The sequence below is a fragment of the Silurus meridionalis genome, chromosome 12 (assembly GCF_014805685.1).
Source record: "Silurus meridionalis isolate SWU-2019-XX chromosome 12, ASM1480568v1, whole genome shotgun sequence".
Classification (NCBI taxonomy): domain Eukaryota; kingdom Metazoa; phylum Chordata; class Actinopteri; order Siluriformes; family Siluridae; genus Silurus; species Silurus meridionalis.
In genome coordinates this window covers 15,145,999-15,163,543 of record NC_060895.1, presented here as the reverse complement: position 1 = coordinate 15,163,543, position 17,545 = coordinate 15,145,999, and the positions used below count along the sequence as shown (strand labels likewise).

Below are 17,545 nucleotides of genomic sequence, written 5' to 3'. Positions count from 1 at the left end.
CACTTGCTTGAGGTGGTTTGGTCATGTGAAAAGGAGGAGCATGAGGTATATATCGGTAGAAGAATGCTGAGGATGGAGCCACTAGGCAGGGGGGAGGCTGAGGAGGAGGTTTTTGGACGTGTTAAGAGAGCGCATGCAGGTGGTTGATTTGAAAGAGGCAGATGTAAAAGGACAGGGTTGTATGAAGATGGATGATGCGACCCGCTGTGGTGACCCCTAAGGGGGATCAGCCAAAAGATGACGGCGACGACGACGACAACACAGGAAAGGAACTGGTATGTCGAGTGGGTGTTTTCGGTGGTTTTCACCAGACGTAGGAAGGGAAGTTACAGCTTTGCTTCAGATGCAGTATTGGAGTACCATGAAATATTTGTGGGATGTCCAGAGAAACCACAAGGCATGATGAATGAGGTTTAAAAAAAAATTGGCCATCGGATTCGTTAAATGGCTCCATGTGACTACATTAGATCATTACCTTTTTATAGACAACGCTGCAAGTGTGAGGAAATGCATCACTGCATGTTCTCCACAACTTCCTCTGTTCTGCTGAAAGGAGAAATCAGCTGTCACTCTTTATCTCAACAATATAAGCAGGGAAACTCTACTATTTCAACAGCATCAGAATTCTTAATATTTCAGTAGGGTTTTTTTTTTTTTTTTTAAAGAGAAATGGCTTTTTTGATGTTATTTTTTATTTCTAGATTTACATAACTCTTCTTAATAAATCCACACACAACAGTTTCGCAGTAACTTGGCTGCGAGGCCACAGGGTTCACTGGTAAACAATTAAAGAGGGACAAATACTGAGGAACCTGAGCCTTGACTCATAGAAGAGGTAAAGACGTCAGCCTTTAACAGATGTGAACGCAACACCATCTCCAGGGCAATAAAGCCAGCGCTGACTACTGCAGCCGTGTTCGCTAATCACTCGTGCTTCCCCCTCCCTGACAGCCTTGTGCTTCTTCCCAGCAAGTTCACTGAGCCCATGACGCCACAGAAGGAATTACATGTCCCCATCTCTAATCTCTATAAGCAAATCATCTATTACTCATGCTGGAGAATATCTTAACCTCTTATCTTATGACATTTTAATTTCATCATGCGTGGAAAAGTTATTGCAATAATTGTTTTTTTTATTTTTTTATTTATATGTTTTTTCCCCCTGTAGTCTGTTCAGTGGTGGTGAGAGAACCCTGTTTTTTTCTTTACATCATTGTTCACCATTTAAATAGGTTTTCCTACTATTAATCAAGATCCTCATCGAGAGCACTGGTAAAGAGCAGAACAGGGCTGGGGAGAGGCAGAGACATACATTTCTTGCTACGACAGGTTTCCCAGATTCAAACACACTGCTGTTATCTAATACATTTGAAAAATAAGGTCGTCCCTGGTTTGCAAACACGGCGTGTACAGCAGGGAATTGCTTGGAAGCGTTTGGTTTTGTGTGCCGTTGTTATCATGAGCTATGTTTCCAGCCTTTTTTTGTGCCACATTGCTGTTTGTCTGACGCACAACCCATGGGATTTATGACTTGTTTGAAAGTGCCTTCTAAGCCTGAGACAGTGGGGTGTGATAGTGAAGGACCATGCACACCTAAACACTCAGTCACTGACCGTTCCTGAAGCCACTGGATTAGTGCCAAAGCACAGCTACTAATGAGGCGGTCCTTTAACACAGCAGAAGGCCCCCAAACTCATTTTCCCTGCGCATCGATCATAGTATTAATAGAAGCTGTGCAGCAGGTCCCTCTGCAAATGAAGCGAACGTGTTGGGGGGAGGATAAAAGATGGTGTGCTGGGTGTGTCGGTTTGTGTGCGTACATGCGATGACAGCCAATCACAGGTTAACTCATATTTTCTTACATCGTAAACACATCCTATGTGAACACGCTGCTCTTCCTTCCAACCCACTAGCACTTTAGTACTCTCCAATGCAAAAAATAATTCGGTTTGTTTATTAAGCCGTCGGATTTCATTTCCTTATTGAATCTTCCGAGCTTCTATCAGTCAATACAATATTCAAAACGCAGCTGTTCTCTGGAACAAAAATCATTCTAAACACAGCTCTGATAATTTTGACCACCGAGACCAGGACTTGAAGCTCAGATGCTCACGTATACCTCGCTTTCTAACTGTGTGTGTTTTGTTATTAACATTTTTGATTTGCTTTATTTCCTAGTGTTCCATGACCGAGTGCACACTGATCAGATATCAAATCCATATGCTTGCCCATTTTTCCTGCTTCTTAAACATCAACTATGAGGACTAAATGTTCACTTGCTGCCTAATATATGGCCCACTAACAGGTGCTATGATGCAGAGAGCCAGTGTTTTTCAGTTCACCGCTCATGATGTTATAATGTTAATGCTATAACTGGTCGGTGTTTGCATGACAGACGTGATTTGGTATTTGGCAAACACCCGTATCGAGAGCGAAATCCATTCATCTCATTTATACAGCTGAGTAGTTGTTAAGGGGATAAGTGCCTTGCTGAAAGGCCCAACAATGGCCACTGGGTGTTGCTGGGATTTGAACTCAGAACCTTCTGATCAGATCTTAATCACTGCGCTTCAAAATATCTTTTGATGATGCTACTAATGATTTACTAAATTTATTAAAAGAAAGGTATTATTATAGAAAAGAAAATGGCTGGTTATTTAATGCAGGCATGCACTAAAGCTACTGGGTGGAGCGGCTGGTGTTTAGACCTGGGGGGGGGTGATGTGGTTATGTGGTTAAAGTCTAACATGTAAACATCATACCACTTTTTGAATGTTGCCTCTGTACAAACTTCTGAATCGGTGCATTCACAGACGTTTTGCTGTTGCTAGAGGTTCGGGTGGATTCTATAGTCTATAACGCAAAATTATTTGGTGAGTTTTGGCCAACCTGTAGATGAAGATGAAGGCCGGTTTTCCAAATTTCAGGGTCTGTGTGTTGCCCTTCTCTCGTGAGCAGCGCGCAGGTGATTCGCTGTTCTCATCCCTTCCAGCGTGGAAGGCTGCGGACATCGGCACGGCTTATTTGTTGAAGGGGTTGCTGTGGAGACCGGCGGTGGAAGTGAGGCAGAGCGAGAGAGAAGGATAGGGGGAGAGAGAGAGAGGAAGCGAACAAGAGAGAGAGAGACATCCATCTGCTGCAGAGAGAGCAGGCGAGGAGATAAAGCGGCAGAGAGAGCAAATACGTGCTATGCTCCCTGTATCTAGTAAACAGATTCCAGGTAGCAGGCAGAGGCGAGCCGGACCCCCTCGTCTGTTTGCTGGGGTGGGGGTGGGGGAGTGACTGGAGTTCAGACGGGCCCTCCATGTGGCCATCGCCCTGCTTTACCTCGCCACTCTCATGAGTGGTGGGTAAAAGAAAGAGAAGGAGACTCTAACCCCCTGGGGAGGGGTGTGTGTGTGTGTGTGTGTGTGTGTGTGTGTGTGTGTGTGTGTGTGTGTGTGTGTGTCTGTGGTGGGGAGGGGAGGGGGATCGGTGTACGAGATTCCTGACACGGTGGCCAGCCCTGCTGAAGCAAGCACGTTTGAATGGGAAGAGATGCGGGCAACAGTAAGTGGCAGTTTGTTCCTTCTCGCTCTTGCGTGCGCTCTCTCTCTCTCTCTTTATCTCTCTCTCTTTATCTCTCTCTCTCTCTCTCTCTCTCTCTCTCTCTCTCTCTCTCTCCTCCCTCTCTGTCTCTCTCACACACACACATACCCCTTCTTTCTCGCTTTCGCTCTTACTCTATAGACACTCGCATTATTGTGTCTGGCTCGGTGCAGGCTTTTTGGGGGGGGAAACAAAAAACGAGGGACCAGAATCGTGATGTACCCTGCCTATACAACTGATTTGGAGAGTTGTCATTAAGAGGAGAAAGAGGGGGGCGGCGGATAAGCCAGCGTTTTGCTGAAAACAAAGGGGGGGTGGAAAGCGAGCAGGCGAAGAGACACTGTTGCATGCGCGTGCAGCCGAACGACCGTAGCATCTCGACTCTAATTCAATAAGACTTCCCTCAGCCACCCACTCATAGTACTGCCTCGCTAATGCATCGCTGTTTAACGCTGCGTGCGTAGGTGTACGCGAACATGTGTGTGTACGCGTGTGCGCAGAGGGCCAGTGCGCGCCTGCCTGCCTGCGTCTCTCTGACATTCATGAATGGGAAGAGGGAGTGAGAAGGAAGTGCAGAGGATGGCTGTGTTGGGGGGGACCCACAGCCGAAGCCCCATGCCGTGGGAATATAGGCAGTATGACAGCAACAAGACTGAGGTAATGCGAATACACACACAGTGCCTTCCGTCGGTTCGTTAGCTGTTTTTTTTAATTCGAGGATGCCAGAATATTCTACTCTGGGCATTATCACAACCTAATTAGATGTGTAATACCTTGTTGAACTTTTTTTTTGTTTTTTTTTTCCTTCTGAGTATTATATTGACATTTTGCTGTGAATTTTGATCGGTCGTAGTGTAGTGCATGTGTTTACGTAGTCTAAAGCAGGTGCCACAAGCTTCTCCAGGTTGGTGATGATGCATGACTGTACACTTCTGAACTACGTATTTAGTTTTCCTGATGGTTCGGTTTAGGTGTGGCTGTAGGTGTGGGGGGGGGTCGGACAAAAAAATACAATAAATTAGACCAGTTAAAACAAAACACTGTTTTAAGCTTGTTCACACAATTCTGTTTTAACTCTGTATTTAAAGGGCAATGCTGAAAATTTGTCCCGAATTACATGATTTTCATTCATTTTCAGCTCGTTTGTTTTTTGAATTTAGAAGTTTTTTCTCTCCTGCCCAAGTGAAGCATAAACGGCGGATCGACAGAATTAGTTTGTGTTCGAATGCTGCGCTCCAATCTGCTATGATCAGCCTGACGGCTCAGTCACTCTCTCTTGTGGTCGCTATGGCAAACCTGAAAACACAAGGCCACAAAAGCTAATAATGTTCCAGCTGCATTGCATTTCATTCACCATGGCTTCACCTCAGTCTTTGATAGCCTTTGTGCTTTCCCCCATGTATTCTATATTCAGGCTTTGTGCTTATTCACAACATTTAAATGTTCTTTTGTTGGTTTGTTTGTTTTTTATTTTTCCTGAAAAGACTTCCTGGTAGAGTTTTTTTGGGTTAGGACCGCTGCATTGCTGAAACAGATCAGTGCTCCTGCTTTCCGCTAAGCCAGATGTGTCATGAATGCTCCCTAACAAAGGCTCAGTGGAGGGCTGACTCAGACTGGCTTCATGGAACAAGTGTCCCTGTAATGAGTGCCGTTAACGTGTCTCTGTGACGTGGGTTTGAAAGTCATATCCAGGAACACACTATTATATACCTTTTTATCTGCATTTTAGGAAAGATTTATGGCTTCAGGTGTAATCAGCGCAGCATAGAAGATATTCCCTTTTGAGTTTTATGACCAGTTTGGTAAATTAGGTGAAGCTGATAAAAGATGATGCGCTGCTATGTCTCATTTTGCTTTAAAACCAGCTTTTCAAAATTCATCCTGAATTTGACAAAATACGTCATTTAATTAGCTTATTCTGGTCATTCATTTCTGAAGAATATTGGAAAATCATTAACACCAGGTCGGTGTGTTGCCCTTCTTAACTCGTTGTTAATTTTTCAATAATAACATCTTTACAAGTCTTTTTATTTCTCTTATACCACAGCAGTTAGTCAATGATTGAAATTGTTTTTCTTTTTTTTTTTTTTCCTTTTTTTTTTTTTTTGTAAATTAGAACTCATGCTAGGTTTTTACAGCTATATTTAATGTTGTGGAACATCTGCCAGACAATCAAGTATGTTATAGAAGCTATAAAGCTTCTAAAAAAAAAAAAAAAAAAAAGTGTTAAATTTGAAACAGAAAAGTTTTTTTTACTGACAGAAAATGTACTGAATGTTAAGAAGCACTGACACTCTACTAATCAGCTTTTAACAGAAATGGTTTCCATCTCAACAATTATGTTAAAATCATATAATTAGATGTTACTATACATTCAAAATGACTATATTGATATAAACCTGTGATTAGAATGGATTAGTTTCTTATAACAGTCAATGTCATGTGACCAATCCGATTTAAGAATTCATAATGCTGCAGCAGGATATCTTTTTAAAATGACTATCCTTTATCCATGTTTTGAATAATTCTGCAGTCTAATTCTATAATGTGTTCAAAGTTAAAGCATCACACACGTTTAACAAAACGGTTTCTGTTTTTTTTTCTTTTTTTTTTCCCGATTTAGTGTGGCGTACTTTGTGGTTAATCAGTAAATCAGTAATATATTTATAGCAGGAAGCAGAGAATAAGGACAGCTGGTGCACTGAAACTAGGATGCACAGTTCCTTTTGTTGGCAAAAAAAAGGTTTTAACACAATTTGTACTTTTACTGAGGGAACAAGGACAAAACCAGAAACATGAGAATTTCGGCAGGTTATGTTCATTTTGCTCCTTACGTGTATTTACCAAGGCAGTTTGCATAGTGTTGATCCGTATGAATAGAGATTATCGCTGTAGTTACAGAAGTAAGCATGTAACAAAACGGCTTCTTCATTACTGCATTTCTGAATTTTTTCTTCTTACTTTTAATTTTACAGGTAATCTTGGTTCAAGTAAACCCAGGTGAGGCCTTCACAATTCAGCGAGAGGATGGTCAATTTCAGTGTATCACAGGTAAGACTCTTCCAGATTTCTCAAAGTTTGTTTTATTGTACATGTTCTCTTTTTTCTAATTGCTGTTTTAATAATCTCCACTCTTCTGGGAAGATGCTCCACTTGTTTTGGAGTGTGCTTGTGCAGATTTGTGCTCCTTTAGCCACGTGGGCATTATTAAAGTCAGATAATGATGTAGGGTGAGAAGACCTGGGATGCAGTCAGCATTCCAATTCATCCCAAAGATGTTGAATCTGTTTGAGGTCAGAGCTTTATATCGGGCCGCTCAAGATCTTCCACTCCAAACTCCACATATTCATGAAGTTTAGACAGCCTCTACAACTTTGCGGTAAAAGTTTGGGGAAGAACCGTTGGGAAAGACAGCTGTCCCAATACTTTTGTCCATATAGTGTGTTTAGGCATCGGACTTTGGATCCGAAGGTTACGACTTCAAATCCCAGCCACATCAAGCTGCAATTCCTGGGCCCCTGTGCAAGGCCTTTAACCCCCCGTAGCTGCTCATTTGTATGAATGAGATAAATGTACGTCGCTTTGGATAAAGGCGTCTGCCAAATGCTATGCATGTAGATATTAAATAATGCAAATCTTGCTGTACATTATAAATCACAATACAGTAATCTGCCGCAATCAGTCAAAATAACACTGTTCGCTTTCCATAAGCACTGACGCCACAAAAGCATCATTTGTTTTGTGTCGATGAAATATGAAGGCAGTAGATAGTTAATAGATAACTTTAAATATGACAGGAGCCCGGGACTGTAATCAGACAGCATTATTAAATTTCTTCAGGGCTCCGAGGTTGATGCACAGCTCATTACTTGAAGTTGCACGGAGTTGTATTATGATTACGCCGTGAGCTTGAAGATCATATAGTAAACGGAGCTGTGTGATTGGAACGGATCTCGATTAACCTTAAATTCTTACATGCGCGGCAGGACTATTTTACGTGCTTTTATGCACGAGAGTCACGTCGCGCTGTAGTTAAAGCTGAAGCATGTCATCCGTTTTGTCATGCGCAACACTCTTCAGAAAAGCGTTCAGCGTGAAGTGGCCTTTAATTATGTTGAGAGGTTTGCGAATCCACCAGTTGAAATTTGAGCTTCATTGAATGGAAACTCTGGACCTTGTCCCCTCTACAAAGCTTTATTTCTCATTTGCGCTCCAGCTCTGATTTGTCTTTATCGTTCTATAGCATCGCGTACCATCAAAAGGTCTGCTTTCATTTCACGTTTAATAGTCAAAGATTGTGCTTCGAAAGACTTTCGTTTTAGTTTTATATCAGCAAATTATTGCTAAACAGTCCTTCTGTACAGAATGCATTTGAATTATGCAGCAAGCAATACATTTCTGCTCTTGATTTGCCACTTGAAAAGGTTTTTTCTGCTTGATGTATAGTTTTACATGACTAACTGCCTGTAAGTGTTTCTTATGGTCATTCATTTATTTCCTTGTTTCCTTTATTCCCAAATAGTAGCTTTGCAGCTCAGTGTTTTTCAGCTCCTTCTAGTCCTTAAACGTTCATGAATCTGGGTCTGTAGCAAAGGCATGTATTTATCTTTTATTGCTTCCTCTTCGTCCTCGCAGTGTTTTGCTGATTACATTGACGTTGATGCTGAATGTCTGAAGGAACAATTGCTTGACTTATTTTAAAACCAGCAGGTTTCTTTTTTTTTCTTCTTCCTTATAATAGGTTTTATACTTAATTCTACATCTAAAATGTGACAATGAACACATCTGGTATTTATGCAAATAATCCAGTTTATTTAACAAAAAATGTAAAAAAATTTTTATTGTTTAACTCTTTAAATGAACCTTTTGTGGTATACGAAAAACAACTCATTTTAACTTCCCTCTACCAGTACATTTAATGTGTGCCAAAGCTGAACTATTATTTGCCATGCACACACAGTTGTTTCGTCAGAAGCTCCATAATCCGCTGCCTTCGCTTTCAGTCTTTAATGTATACTGATTGCTTTGACCTTTATCATAACTGTGTGTTGTAATTGGCCACACAAGTCACTCTTGATTATTAATTATATGTCTGAAACATGTATTTTACAGTGTCGTCTATGATTATTGAGGTTTTCGATTATTGTGTAAAATAAACACTACACAGACTCTACATATAAAAATATATATGTTTTTTTTTTTTTAAGGATTGTCAGAAGTCATTCTAATATTGTTTAGGTTGGTAGCTTAACAGTTGGGGCTGTTACAGTTACAAGGGCTGGGGTTACAGATCAGATGGTCGAGGATCAAGCCCTCAGCATCACCAAGCTGCCACCGTTGGGCCCTTGAGCAAGGACCTTATGTCTCTCTTCTCCATGGGTGCTGTGTCATAGCTGACCCCGTGCTCTGACTCCAGCTCTCTAACAGTCTGGGATATTAGAAGAAAAGAACGGTGCTATAGTGTGCATTTCATGAAATAAATCCTAAAATGTTTCGATGCAACTTTTGTGCTTATAAATTAAATAGCTGTATCTTAAATGTCCCTGTATATTTTAGTTCAAAATGTTTTTAAATGTATTTTTTAAATGTATTAATCCTGAAATATAATTTGCTCATGCATTGTGTAGCAATGATTTTTTAGTATCCTCGGTCATACCCGTGTTGCAGACTCTGAAGTTCAGTGTCACAGAGCGTTTGGTTTATAGACGGTAAAAAAAAAGGCTGCAGATAAAACCCAGAAGTGAGGGACAGTGAGGGATTTCATAAAACCCATCTATTTGAACAGGTAAAATATTATGTAGTCAAAAAAGCCTATGTAAGCATTTCCAGGCTTGAATACCTGGCATAAGGGGTTTGGACTGAGGTCATTGCATTACCTCAACTGTAGGTAAAATTACTCCAGTCTAAATAAGAGTCAAGTAAAAGTAAAACAGTGAACAAGTCGGTGTTTGTTGTTCACGTCTTTATGGAACTGAAAGCTAGTAATATTGCAAGCTCACTGTAAAATCTCCTGAAACTCTGTTATTGCTTCATTGATGCCGTTAGAAATATTTTTTTTTTCGACGTGGATGCACTCCTGTGCATCACATGATGGAGAGCCGCTCTCAGCATAGCAGTCAGTGTTCTCCGTGTTGAACGCTCCGTCACAACAGTCAGCGTTGGCACTCTGTGGGACTGCTATGAGATGTCTTACACATTCATCTAGTGTGAATGGTCCTTTTGTGTTCAGCCATTGTGTGGGATGTATGAAAACATTATGAACTGCGACTGACTCAAAGAAAACTTGCAGTGTCTCTGAATGGCAGTTGGTGCCACAGTAAGACGTGAAGCGTGTGAAAGTGCACCTCTGAGCTTTTGATTAGATAACACGCAGTATTAGTTATATGATTTATACTCTGCCTCTGTGGTGGCGAGAATAATGCGAATTCATTTGCGTATACTTTATTTGATGCTGCTGCACTGCATTGGTGCAAAGCATATGCTGTGATTCCTTACCTGAAAATGTTTTATATTTATAATACTGTGGTTGAATGAAGCATGGAAATGTAATATTACCTTTAATTGGGCACCTGCTATACTCTGCTATACAAAATATTTCAGATTTATGTTCAATCGATTAATTGGACAAAATATAGATATTTTTTCCTTCCGAATTGGATGTTTAGTTGCTATATCTAAGAGGGCTTTGTTATATAATGATGTGAAAAATCACATCCATGACTGTGTGTAGCATCCTCGAGACTTAAACCTTGAGGATGCAGAGGTACCGTATTTTTCGGACTATAAGCCGCTACTTTTTTTCCACGTTTCCCGCGCCTTTATTTATGGATTTTTCTTGGGTTTTTCCTGGTTTCACAAACTTCAAGGGAAAAAAAATGAACCCCATAACATTAGACCAATGAAATTTCCGAACAGAAACGAAAAACGCACCTCACCTGTGTTCTGAGCTGCACGGCTTCGGGAGAAAAACTTTCACCGGTGTTGATTTTTAAACGCATGGCGATGCCAAAAGAGAGAAATACAGTAGTTGTGAAAGGAAGGAGGAAGACAGTAAACAATGACTTTCTTGGTCGGCTACTGTTTACAAGCCGTTGTAACACGTTGAGTCTGGGTGAAGGGAGTTATGGGTTAGTCAAAGAAACTTAGAAATGAGCATCAGAAAATAATGAGCACATAATCCTCAGTCTCACACGCACACACGCGCAGTAATACCGGAAGAATGCAGTGACGTGCTGTTCCCAAAATGCCGCTCTGCTCTTAAAGGAGCCACAACATATTTCCTGTGTAAAGTTCATTAGTTTCAGTGTAGACACAGGTGCTTATACACAGGTGCGGCTTATTTATGTTAAAAATACAAATATTTGTAACGGCTTATACAAGGGTGCGCTTTATAGTCCGGCGATTACGGTACTCAATTGCTTGGTAGTTGTATTCAGGTTTCTATTATTGGATCAGTATTGTACATTGTGTAAATGCCTTTGAGGATGAGGAGTCACTTTCGCCTTCAGATTCCAGATTTGCAAAACATAGCCGAACGAAATAGGATACTAATGAGATGTATTATCTATATAATAATTAAGTGATTCCAGCTTTATTTATTATAAATCCAGACATTTCTCTAACCTCAAACTTTGTTCTTGTTATTATTATAGGAAGCAATTAGAAATATTTTAATGTTGCATTCTTACATAGCAGAAACCACACATCTTATGCAGCCAGTAATAATCTATAAAGTATTGCATGGTGGTAAACTTGAATTCAGATGAATTGTTGCTGTGTTCTTCTAATAAAAGTTGCTTTATCACTGAGCTTCTTGTGCTGTGATCTGGCCCTGTCAGCATGATGAAGACATGTAAGTCATACCTCAGATATCTCCCATGGGTATGTTACACTTGATAAACTATTTGTAAGGTTGTAGATGAGGATGTGGCACCCGAGGATGTGGAGAAAGCACTTCCCTATCGTGGTTAACCTCAGGCTTTTTTTTCCCCCCCCAGTAAACAGCTGCTATAGATAGATCGTCCCTTCCTGTCTAAAACGATGCGAGTGGCCTAAATTTACAAGTGTCTTTTCCTGGAGGTGTGTGAAGAGAAAGACAAAGGAGAGCGAGGCTAGTGCTAACTGGCATGTTTCTGTGAGCGCTTGTCTGTCAGTGACGCTGGCAGATCGATGACTCACCGCTCATCATGCTTTCAGGGAGGGAGGCGGCCGTGCTCGATTCGTTGATTAACCTCGTTCGTTCCGAGATTAACTTCTATTGTTCTTTACCTTAACGTGAACCGGAGGCAACACTGAAATCAACCAGATAACCCCTCCTCCCGATTTCCATCCCAGCTCTATTTTAGGATTCATTCATGTATTTTTAGTAGGAGGAAGTATGTAAATGCTGCACGCAGGCCAAAGGCTGCGTATCTCTCTGCTTAATATGAACAGGCAGGACTGTGGAAAAAGGCTTTGGGGGGGTGGATTTAATTTAGGGTTTATCACAGGTTAGAGGCAAGTCAACCGTAGTACCTGTTGTGAGAAACCAAGTTAAATTCTGTCCTAATCTCCATGTGTGTGCCCTACTTATGTAGCACGGTTTGCACGCTTTGCGATTCTTATCCTTTCCTGGGTTTTGCCCAACAGAGCGCACTACAAAACCGCTAACTTCATTCTAAATCAGTGTTCTGCTATTTCTCCAGCTTTGAAGCCACGTGGTTTGAATTCAGGTTGTGTAGTGCAGATTTGTGTTCTGTATTGTTTAAAGATTTATGATCACACTCTTGATGTCACCCAAATGAGGATGGGTTCCCCTTTTGAGTCTGGTTCCTCTCAAGGTTTCTCCCTCATGTAATCTAAGTAGCCATGGCTGCTCATCAGGGATACATGCGCACCATTCACCTTAATTCTTAAAATTCTGTAAAGCTGCTTTAAGACAATGTCTGTTGTGAAAAGCGCTATAGAAATAAACTTGACTTGATTTAGAAACATTTCGGGGATGACGACAGCATGGTGGTGTGTTGAGGAAACACGATTAATGAGAACTTGCTGTTCTGGAAAAATGATCAACTGTCTATTTATTTTTTAACTTGCTGGATGTTTTATTGCACTTATACCATTTCAGTTCCATTGTTTAGAAGGTTTTTGTAAACACCTGTAATTTCTTTTTTGTTCCTGTTCTCACTCATTTTATAACAGCTATAGACGGTTTCTGCTGTTATTCTCTTTGGAAAATCATAGGACAAAAAAGCAGCTAGTCATGTTGCTGTGAGAAACTACAACCCACTTTGTTCTGAAGCCTTTGAGATGTTGGGCGATTAAAGACTATGCAATCCCATGTGTGATCTGCTTCTGATAACCTTTTACTGATCTTAATTTGGTTTGTGCTTGTTTTTAGTATTACTGTGAGTAAAGGTTGTCCAGCATCAGTAAAGCTCCTGCAACGCAGAGTTTAACTCCTCAAAAGGCGGAAAAAAAATAAATAATTGAATGACTTGCGTTTTACCAAAAAATAGCATGTAGATAAACTCGCAGTAGATTGTGTAGCCTGTAAATCACAATATCTGTTTGCTTACTGAAGCAGAAGACATAATCCATGTGAAAGAGAGGCTTAAAAGGTTTTTAAGGTTTAAGATTGTGTGTGGAGTGGATGGTTTTTATATGGTCTTGTTTTTTTGCCAGTCTGTTCTAGATCCCAGCTCTCTGCACCTTTTACAGAGGTCACCAGGCACTGGTGTCTCAGCTTTATAGCACTTTTCCACCGGACCGTGTACTATAGCATGGTGTTATTAATAATGCAAATCCAGAACTGTCTGTTCCCTGGTCAAGTGTCTCTTTCTCTACAAAAGCCACACTACATGAACTGACCGTTTATTTTTACATTTTAATGCTTCACAGTACATATAAACAACAACTAGTCTTGTTTTTGGAAAAGAATACTACTTGATGCCTGAACTGTTTAGCAAGAGGACAACTTTATTATTTCGTAATAGTACCTGCTCGAAGTCCTTAATATTTCGTTATAAACTAATATTCAAAACTAAGAATAGGATAAGGATCTACTTGTATGTAGACTTATAATGCATTCGAATTTCAGTCACCTTACAGGACTGAAACTGCAGGATGAATATGCACTGACTTGGCTTTATTTTTAAACTTAATAGTAAATATACTAAAAGTACAAAGTATTTCAGTTATAAAATAAGTCAGTTATAAAAATAAAAAGTGGTATTTATAATAATAAATCAATAAAAAAAGGAGCAATATATGTGACAGGACCCCACTGATTTGGTTTAATCACGAAAAAAAAAAAAAAATCTGAAGCAATTTGGTACAATTATGCAGTAAAAAAAAAATTGGAAAGACAGAAAATTGGACTGAAGATTGCTGAGCTGTATTGTTTGGTGGATTAATCATTCTAATCGGAGACATTATTAGCTCGATTCTGTGACTGCTGCATTTGATTAGTGATGCATTATTTCTAGCTCTACCCATTTCTCGGCACACATGGAACGCCGTACGATCCGGGAGCTTATTTAGCTCTGTGCTACAGTTTGCTTAGCAATGGGAATATGTAGGATCAGGGGTCATTTACCGACTCTGTGTCAGACTCTCTGATCAGCACTATTAGAGTTTATTCTCTGAGCTAAACTCATTCTCATATTCAGAAAAGCATATCTGTTTTTCTGTGTTGACAAAGGCAAGCAGGATTCTTCTTTCTCGATTGAACACATCAGTTCAGGCCTAAAGAAATACCTAATGCCACTTTGGCATTTGTCACTCTTCAGTGCCAGCCTTGTTAATCTAAACTGAGCCATGTGACTTGATTACACACTGATGTGTCTGCTTACTCGAGTCAATTCCTGTTAAATCTCGTGCACACACGCGCAGACCGTTCATTCATAGCATCTGCAGTCTGGAGCTTTGAGAATAAACCACTTGGTGACTCATCCCTCTCTGCGTTTTCTGCATACAGGAGAGAGATTTTAGATCTGTTCACCTTTGGTTCATCTTCTGATAATATATCTGAACGGGGGGCTAGTTCTGAGACGGTCTATTACCTTACTTTTTTCTTCTTTTCTTTTTTTAGACCTTTTCTTTTCCTTCCATCATATCTCTTCTGCTTTATCTTGCCGCTTGCTGTTGCGTAACTGCTGGCTATTTTCGCTAATAAATCTGTGTGGGTTTGCAGAGTTAGTCTCGCCGCATTCCCCTTTGAATACTGTCCAGCGAATTAGCCAAATTATCCCCTCAAGCCATTCTGTAGCGCTTTTGTTGTAGTTTGTTTTCTCTCTTATTTCCGGAAGACAAAAATAGAAAGGCGCAGTGGACCTTTTCTTCCTTTGGGCTTTTTTTTTTTTTTTTTTTTTTTTTTTTAAAGAGATTAAATTATAGAGATTTTAAAGAGATTAAATTATATACAAATAATTTTTTTTGCGGAGGCCTATTTTCCGCACACACTTTTAGATTCTACTGGAATAAGATCTGTTTATTCACAGGGGTTTTCAAGGTTTTTCTGTTATGTTCTCCATTATAAAATGTGACACAAACCTTTGGGTAAAAATCTAGATGTCGGCAGTATATGAAATTGTTTGAGCTTTTGTTTTATATATATTCATATCTAATTTATATATACCTCAAATATAATTTAATTGATAGATATATACCTTTTAATTCATTTATATATACACACCTGAATTTTCCACCCACCCTAATGAAATATTTACAAGCTTGAAATGTCTTTATATCATATGCCCCAAAAGCTAGTAGCTCTTCCCTTAACAAATAATTACTTAACTGCTAAACATACCGTAATAGATTTTTATTCTACATTAAGAAATGCAAAACAGTATGCATTTGCAATGAGAGTGCCAAAAATTGTTTAATATTACTAGTGTGAGATGAGGGAAGAGACTGTGGCTTCCAAGGGTCCGAGGTTAAAACCCCTCTCGGTCTCATTCCTTATATATTTGTAATTGACTTATCTGCCTTTTTTAATTGAGGAAAGGAAAGACTGCTTTGTTTGAGTATTTTTGAGTGATTGGAGTGTACTCCAGTGCTGCACAGGTCTGGAATTACCACAGTGATCATGGATATGCGTGCTGAAAGGCGTGAGTTTAAGGGCAGAATTGAGCGGTGTTGGTGTGGAGGTTATTGGATACGTTTGCGATTGTGTGTTTGTTTTAATACTTATAGGGTCTCTGTAATTAGATGCCAGCAGGGTGCCCACTCCAACAGCATGTTATTCTGGATTAGCTGTAATTAAGAGCAAAGCCCACTCGCCTCCCAGAGCCACGGTCACTCAGGTTCGTGACAGCAAAACAAGAGCCTTTGTATAAAGGCCTGTTTTACTGCTACCTTGCTGGATCATACAGATGCGTTAGTGCCGGCGACTGAGAGAACCGTCTGTCGTCTGCCTCCAGCACAGGCGCAGCTGACATGCTAGACAGTACACACATAAGCCTTCAGCTTGTTTCAGCTTCTCCCAACATCGCCTGCTGTCTTTTTTTTCCTTTTTTTTTTTTTTTGCCCCTTCCTTTTCCTTTACTACACACACAGACACACACACACTCACAGTTGATTGTGTATTAGGAGAAGGAGTTTAGCTGCTGTTCACATGCCAAACAGGCCTGTCTGCTGTTTTGGAGTTTAGCCTATTCCTGACTCAGCCTCGGATTTTTATGTGTGTGTTTTTCTCGCTCTGTGTTTGTTGTTTCTTCCTCCGGAAGGTTGGCTCTGGAGTCCACGTCAGCAAAGCAGCAGCCTGACTCTGTTCCTGAGGGGAGGGGTGTGCGTGCGTGTGTATGAATGAATAAGAGAAGGGGATGGGGGATAAGGAAAAGAGGGGCGAGGGGGGGGGGTGTGGCCTTTGTGTCTCATCTGCCAGTGCTTGTGCGTCAATCTGATGTAAGTGTGGGTGTTCTTTTATTTATTTATTTATATATATATATTTATTTATATGTTTATTTCTTTTTTAAATACTTCTGTTCCTTCCCCATTTTCACATCCTGTCTCTCTTGATCCTCCCTTCCATTCCACTGTCTGTCGTTCTCTCCCGGGGCTGGTTTGTCCTGTCCCATTTTTCATGTTTCTGACAGAATTATGCTTTCTTACTTTTTGAATTCAGTCTCAAACATGGAAACAGAATAGAGGGAGAAAAACGTAAAACTTAGACCCATCTGAGACCTGCATTGCAGCTACAACTTGCTCCTTTTTATCCTTATTGAATGCACATGCCTCTTATTGTTTAACTAGTCTATAAGCTCTGGAAAAACAAAATATAAAAAAAAAATTTTGACTCTATATAGGTCAGATACTACTGCCAGGCAAGAAGACCTGGTGCACAGTCTGAGTCTGTGTTCCAGTTCATTACAAAGGGGGTCATTGGGCTTGAGGTCCAGGCTCAATGTAAGACATTTTATAGTTCGTCCACCTCACCCTTGACAAACCATGTTTTCATGGTCCTTGTTTTGTGAAGATGGCCGTCATGATGGAGCGAATTTGGGACGGCTCATTACTTCCAGTGGAGGAAAATCTTCAAACTGTGGTGTACAGAGACTTTCTGTACAATTGAACCCTTCGAACGTTTGGGCAGAAGTTTTTAGGAAAACTTTAAAAAGAAATCCATGTATATTTGCTCAAGGATACGAAAAAAACATTAAATATTTTTTCTCTGCAATCTAAAATGTTTTAGATATTATATGATTTGCATCTTTTCACATAGATGTCACTGTCTCAGCTGTAATGTTGGAAAGCCCTTTGTGATTTTTTTTCTTCTTCTGTAAAGTTCCTCAAACGAGTCTGGAAATTGTGTGTGCGCGAGTGTGTGTGTGCGCGAGTGTGTGTGTGCGCGAGTGTGTGTGTGCGCGAGTGTGTGTGTGCGCGAGTGTGTGTGTGTGTGTGTGTGTTGGCTTCAGGTCTACTCACCTGTTACATCAGACTGACTCACTTCACATCAATTATGCAGATTCAGTCT

The 17,545-nt window shown here is 40.3% G+C and overlaps 1 protein-coding gene across 5 annotated transcripts in view; it reads left to right on the top strand.

Annotated features, from left to right (window-relative positions):
- The window catches only part of fndc3a (fibronectin type III domain containing 3A), a 62,415-nt gene that overhangs the window by 26,065 nt on the left and 18,805 nt on the right, over positions 1-17,545 (top strand). For 3 of the 5 annotated variants that reach the window (XM_046862625.1, XM_046862621.1, XM_046862624.1), the window contains one exon: positions 6,564-6,639. In XM_046862625.1, the coding sequence (XP_046718581.1) occupies positions 6,564-6,639 (76 nt within the window). Of the gene's footprint in view, positions 1-3,471; positions 3,550-4,034; positions 4,246-6,563; positions 6,640-17,545 lie in introns of those variants that run through there. The other 2 variants (XM_046862626.1, XM_046862622.1) reach the window with 2 other exon arrangements.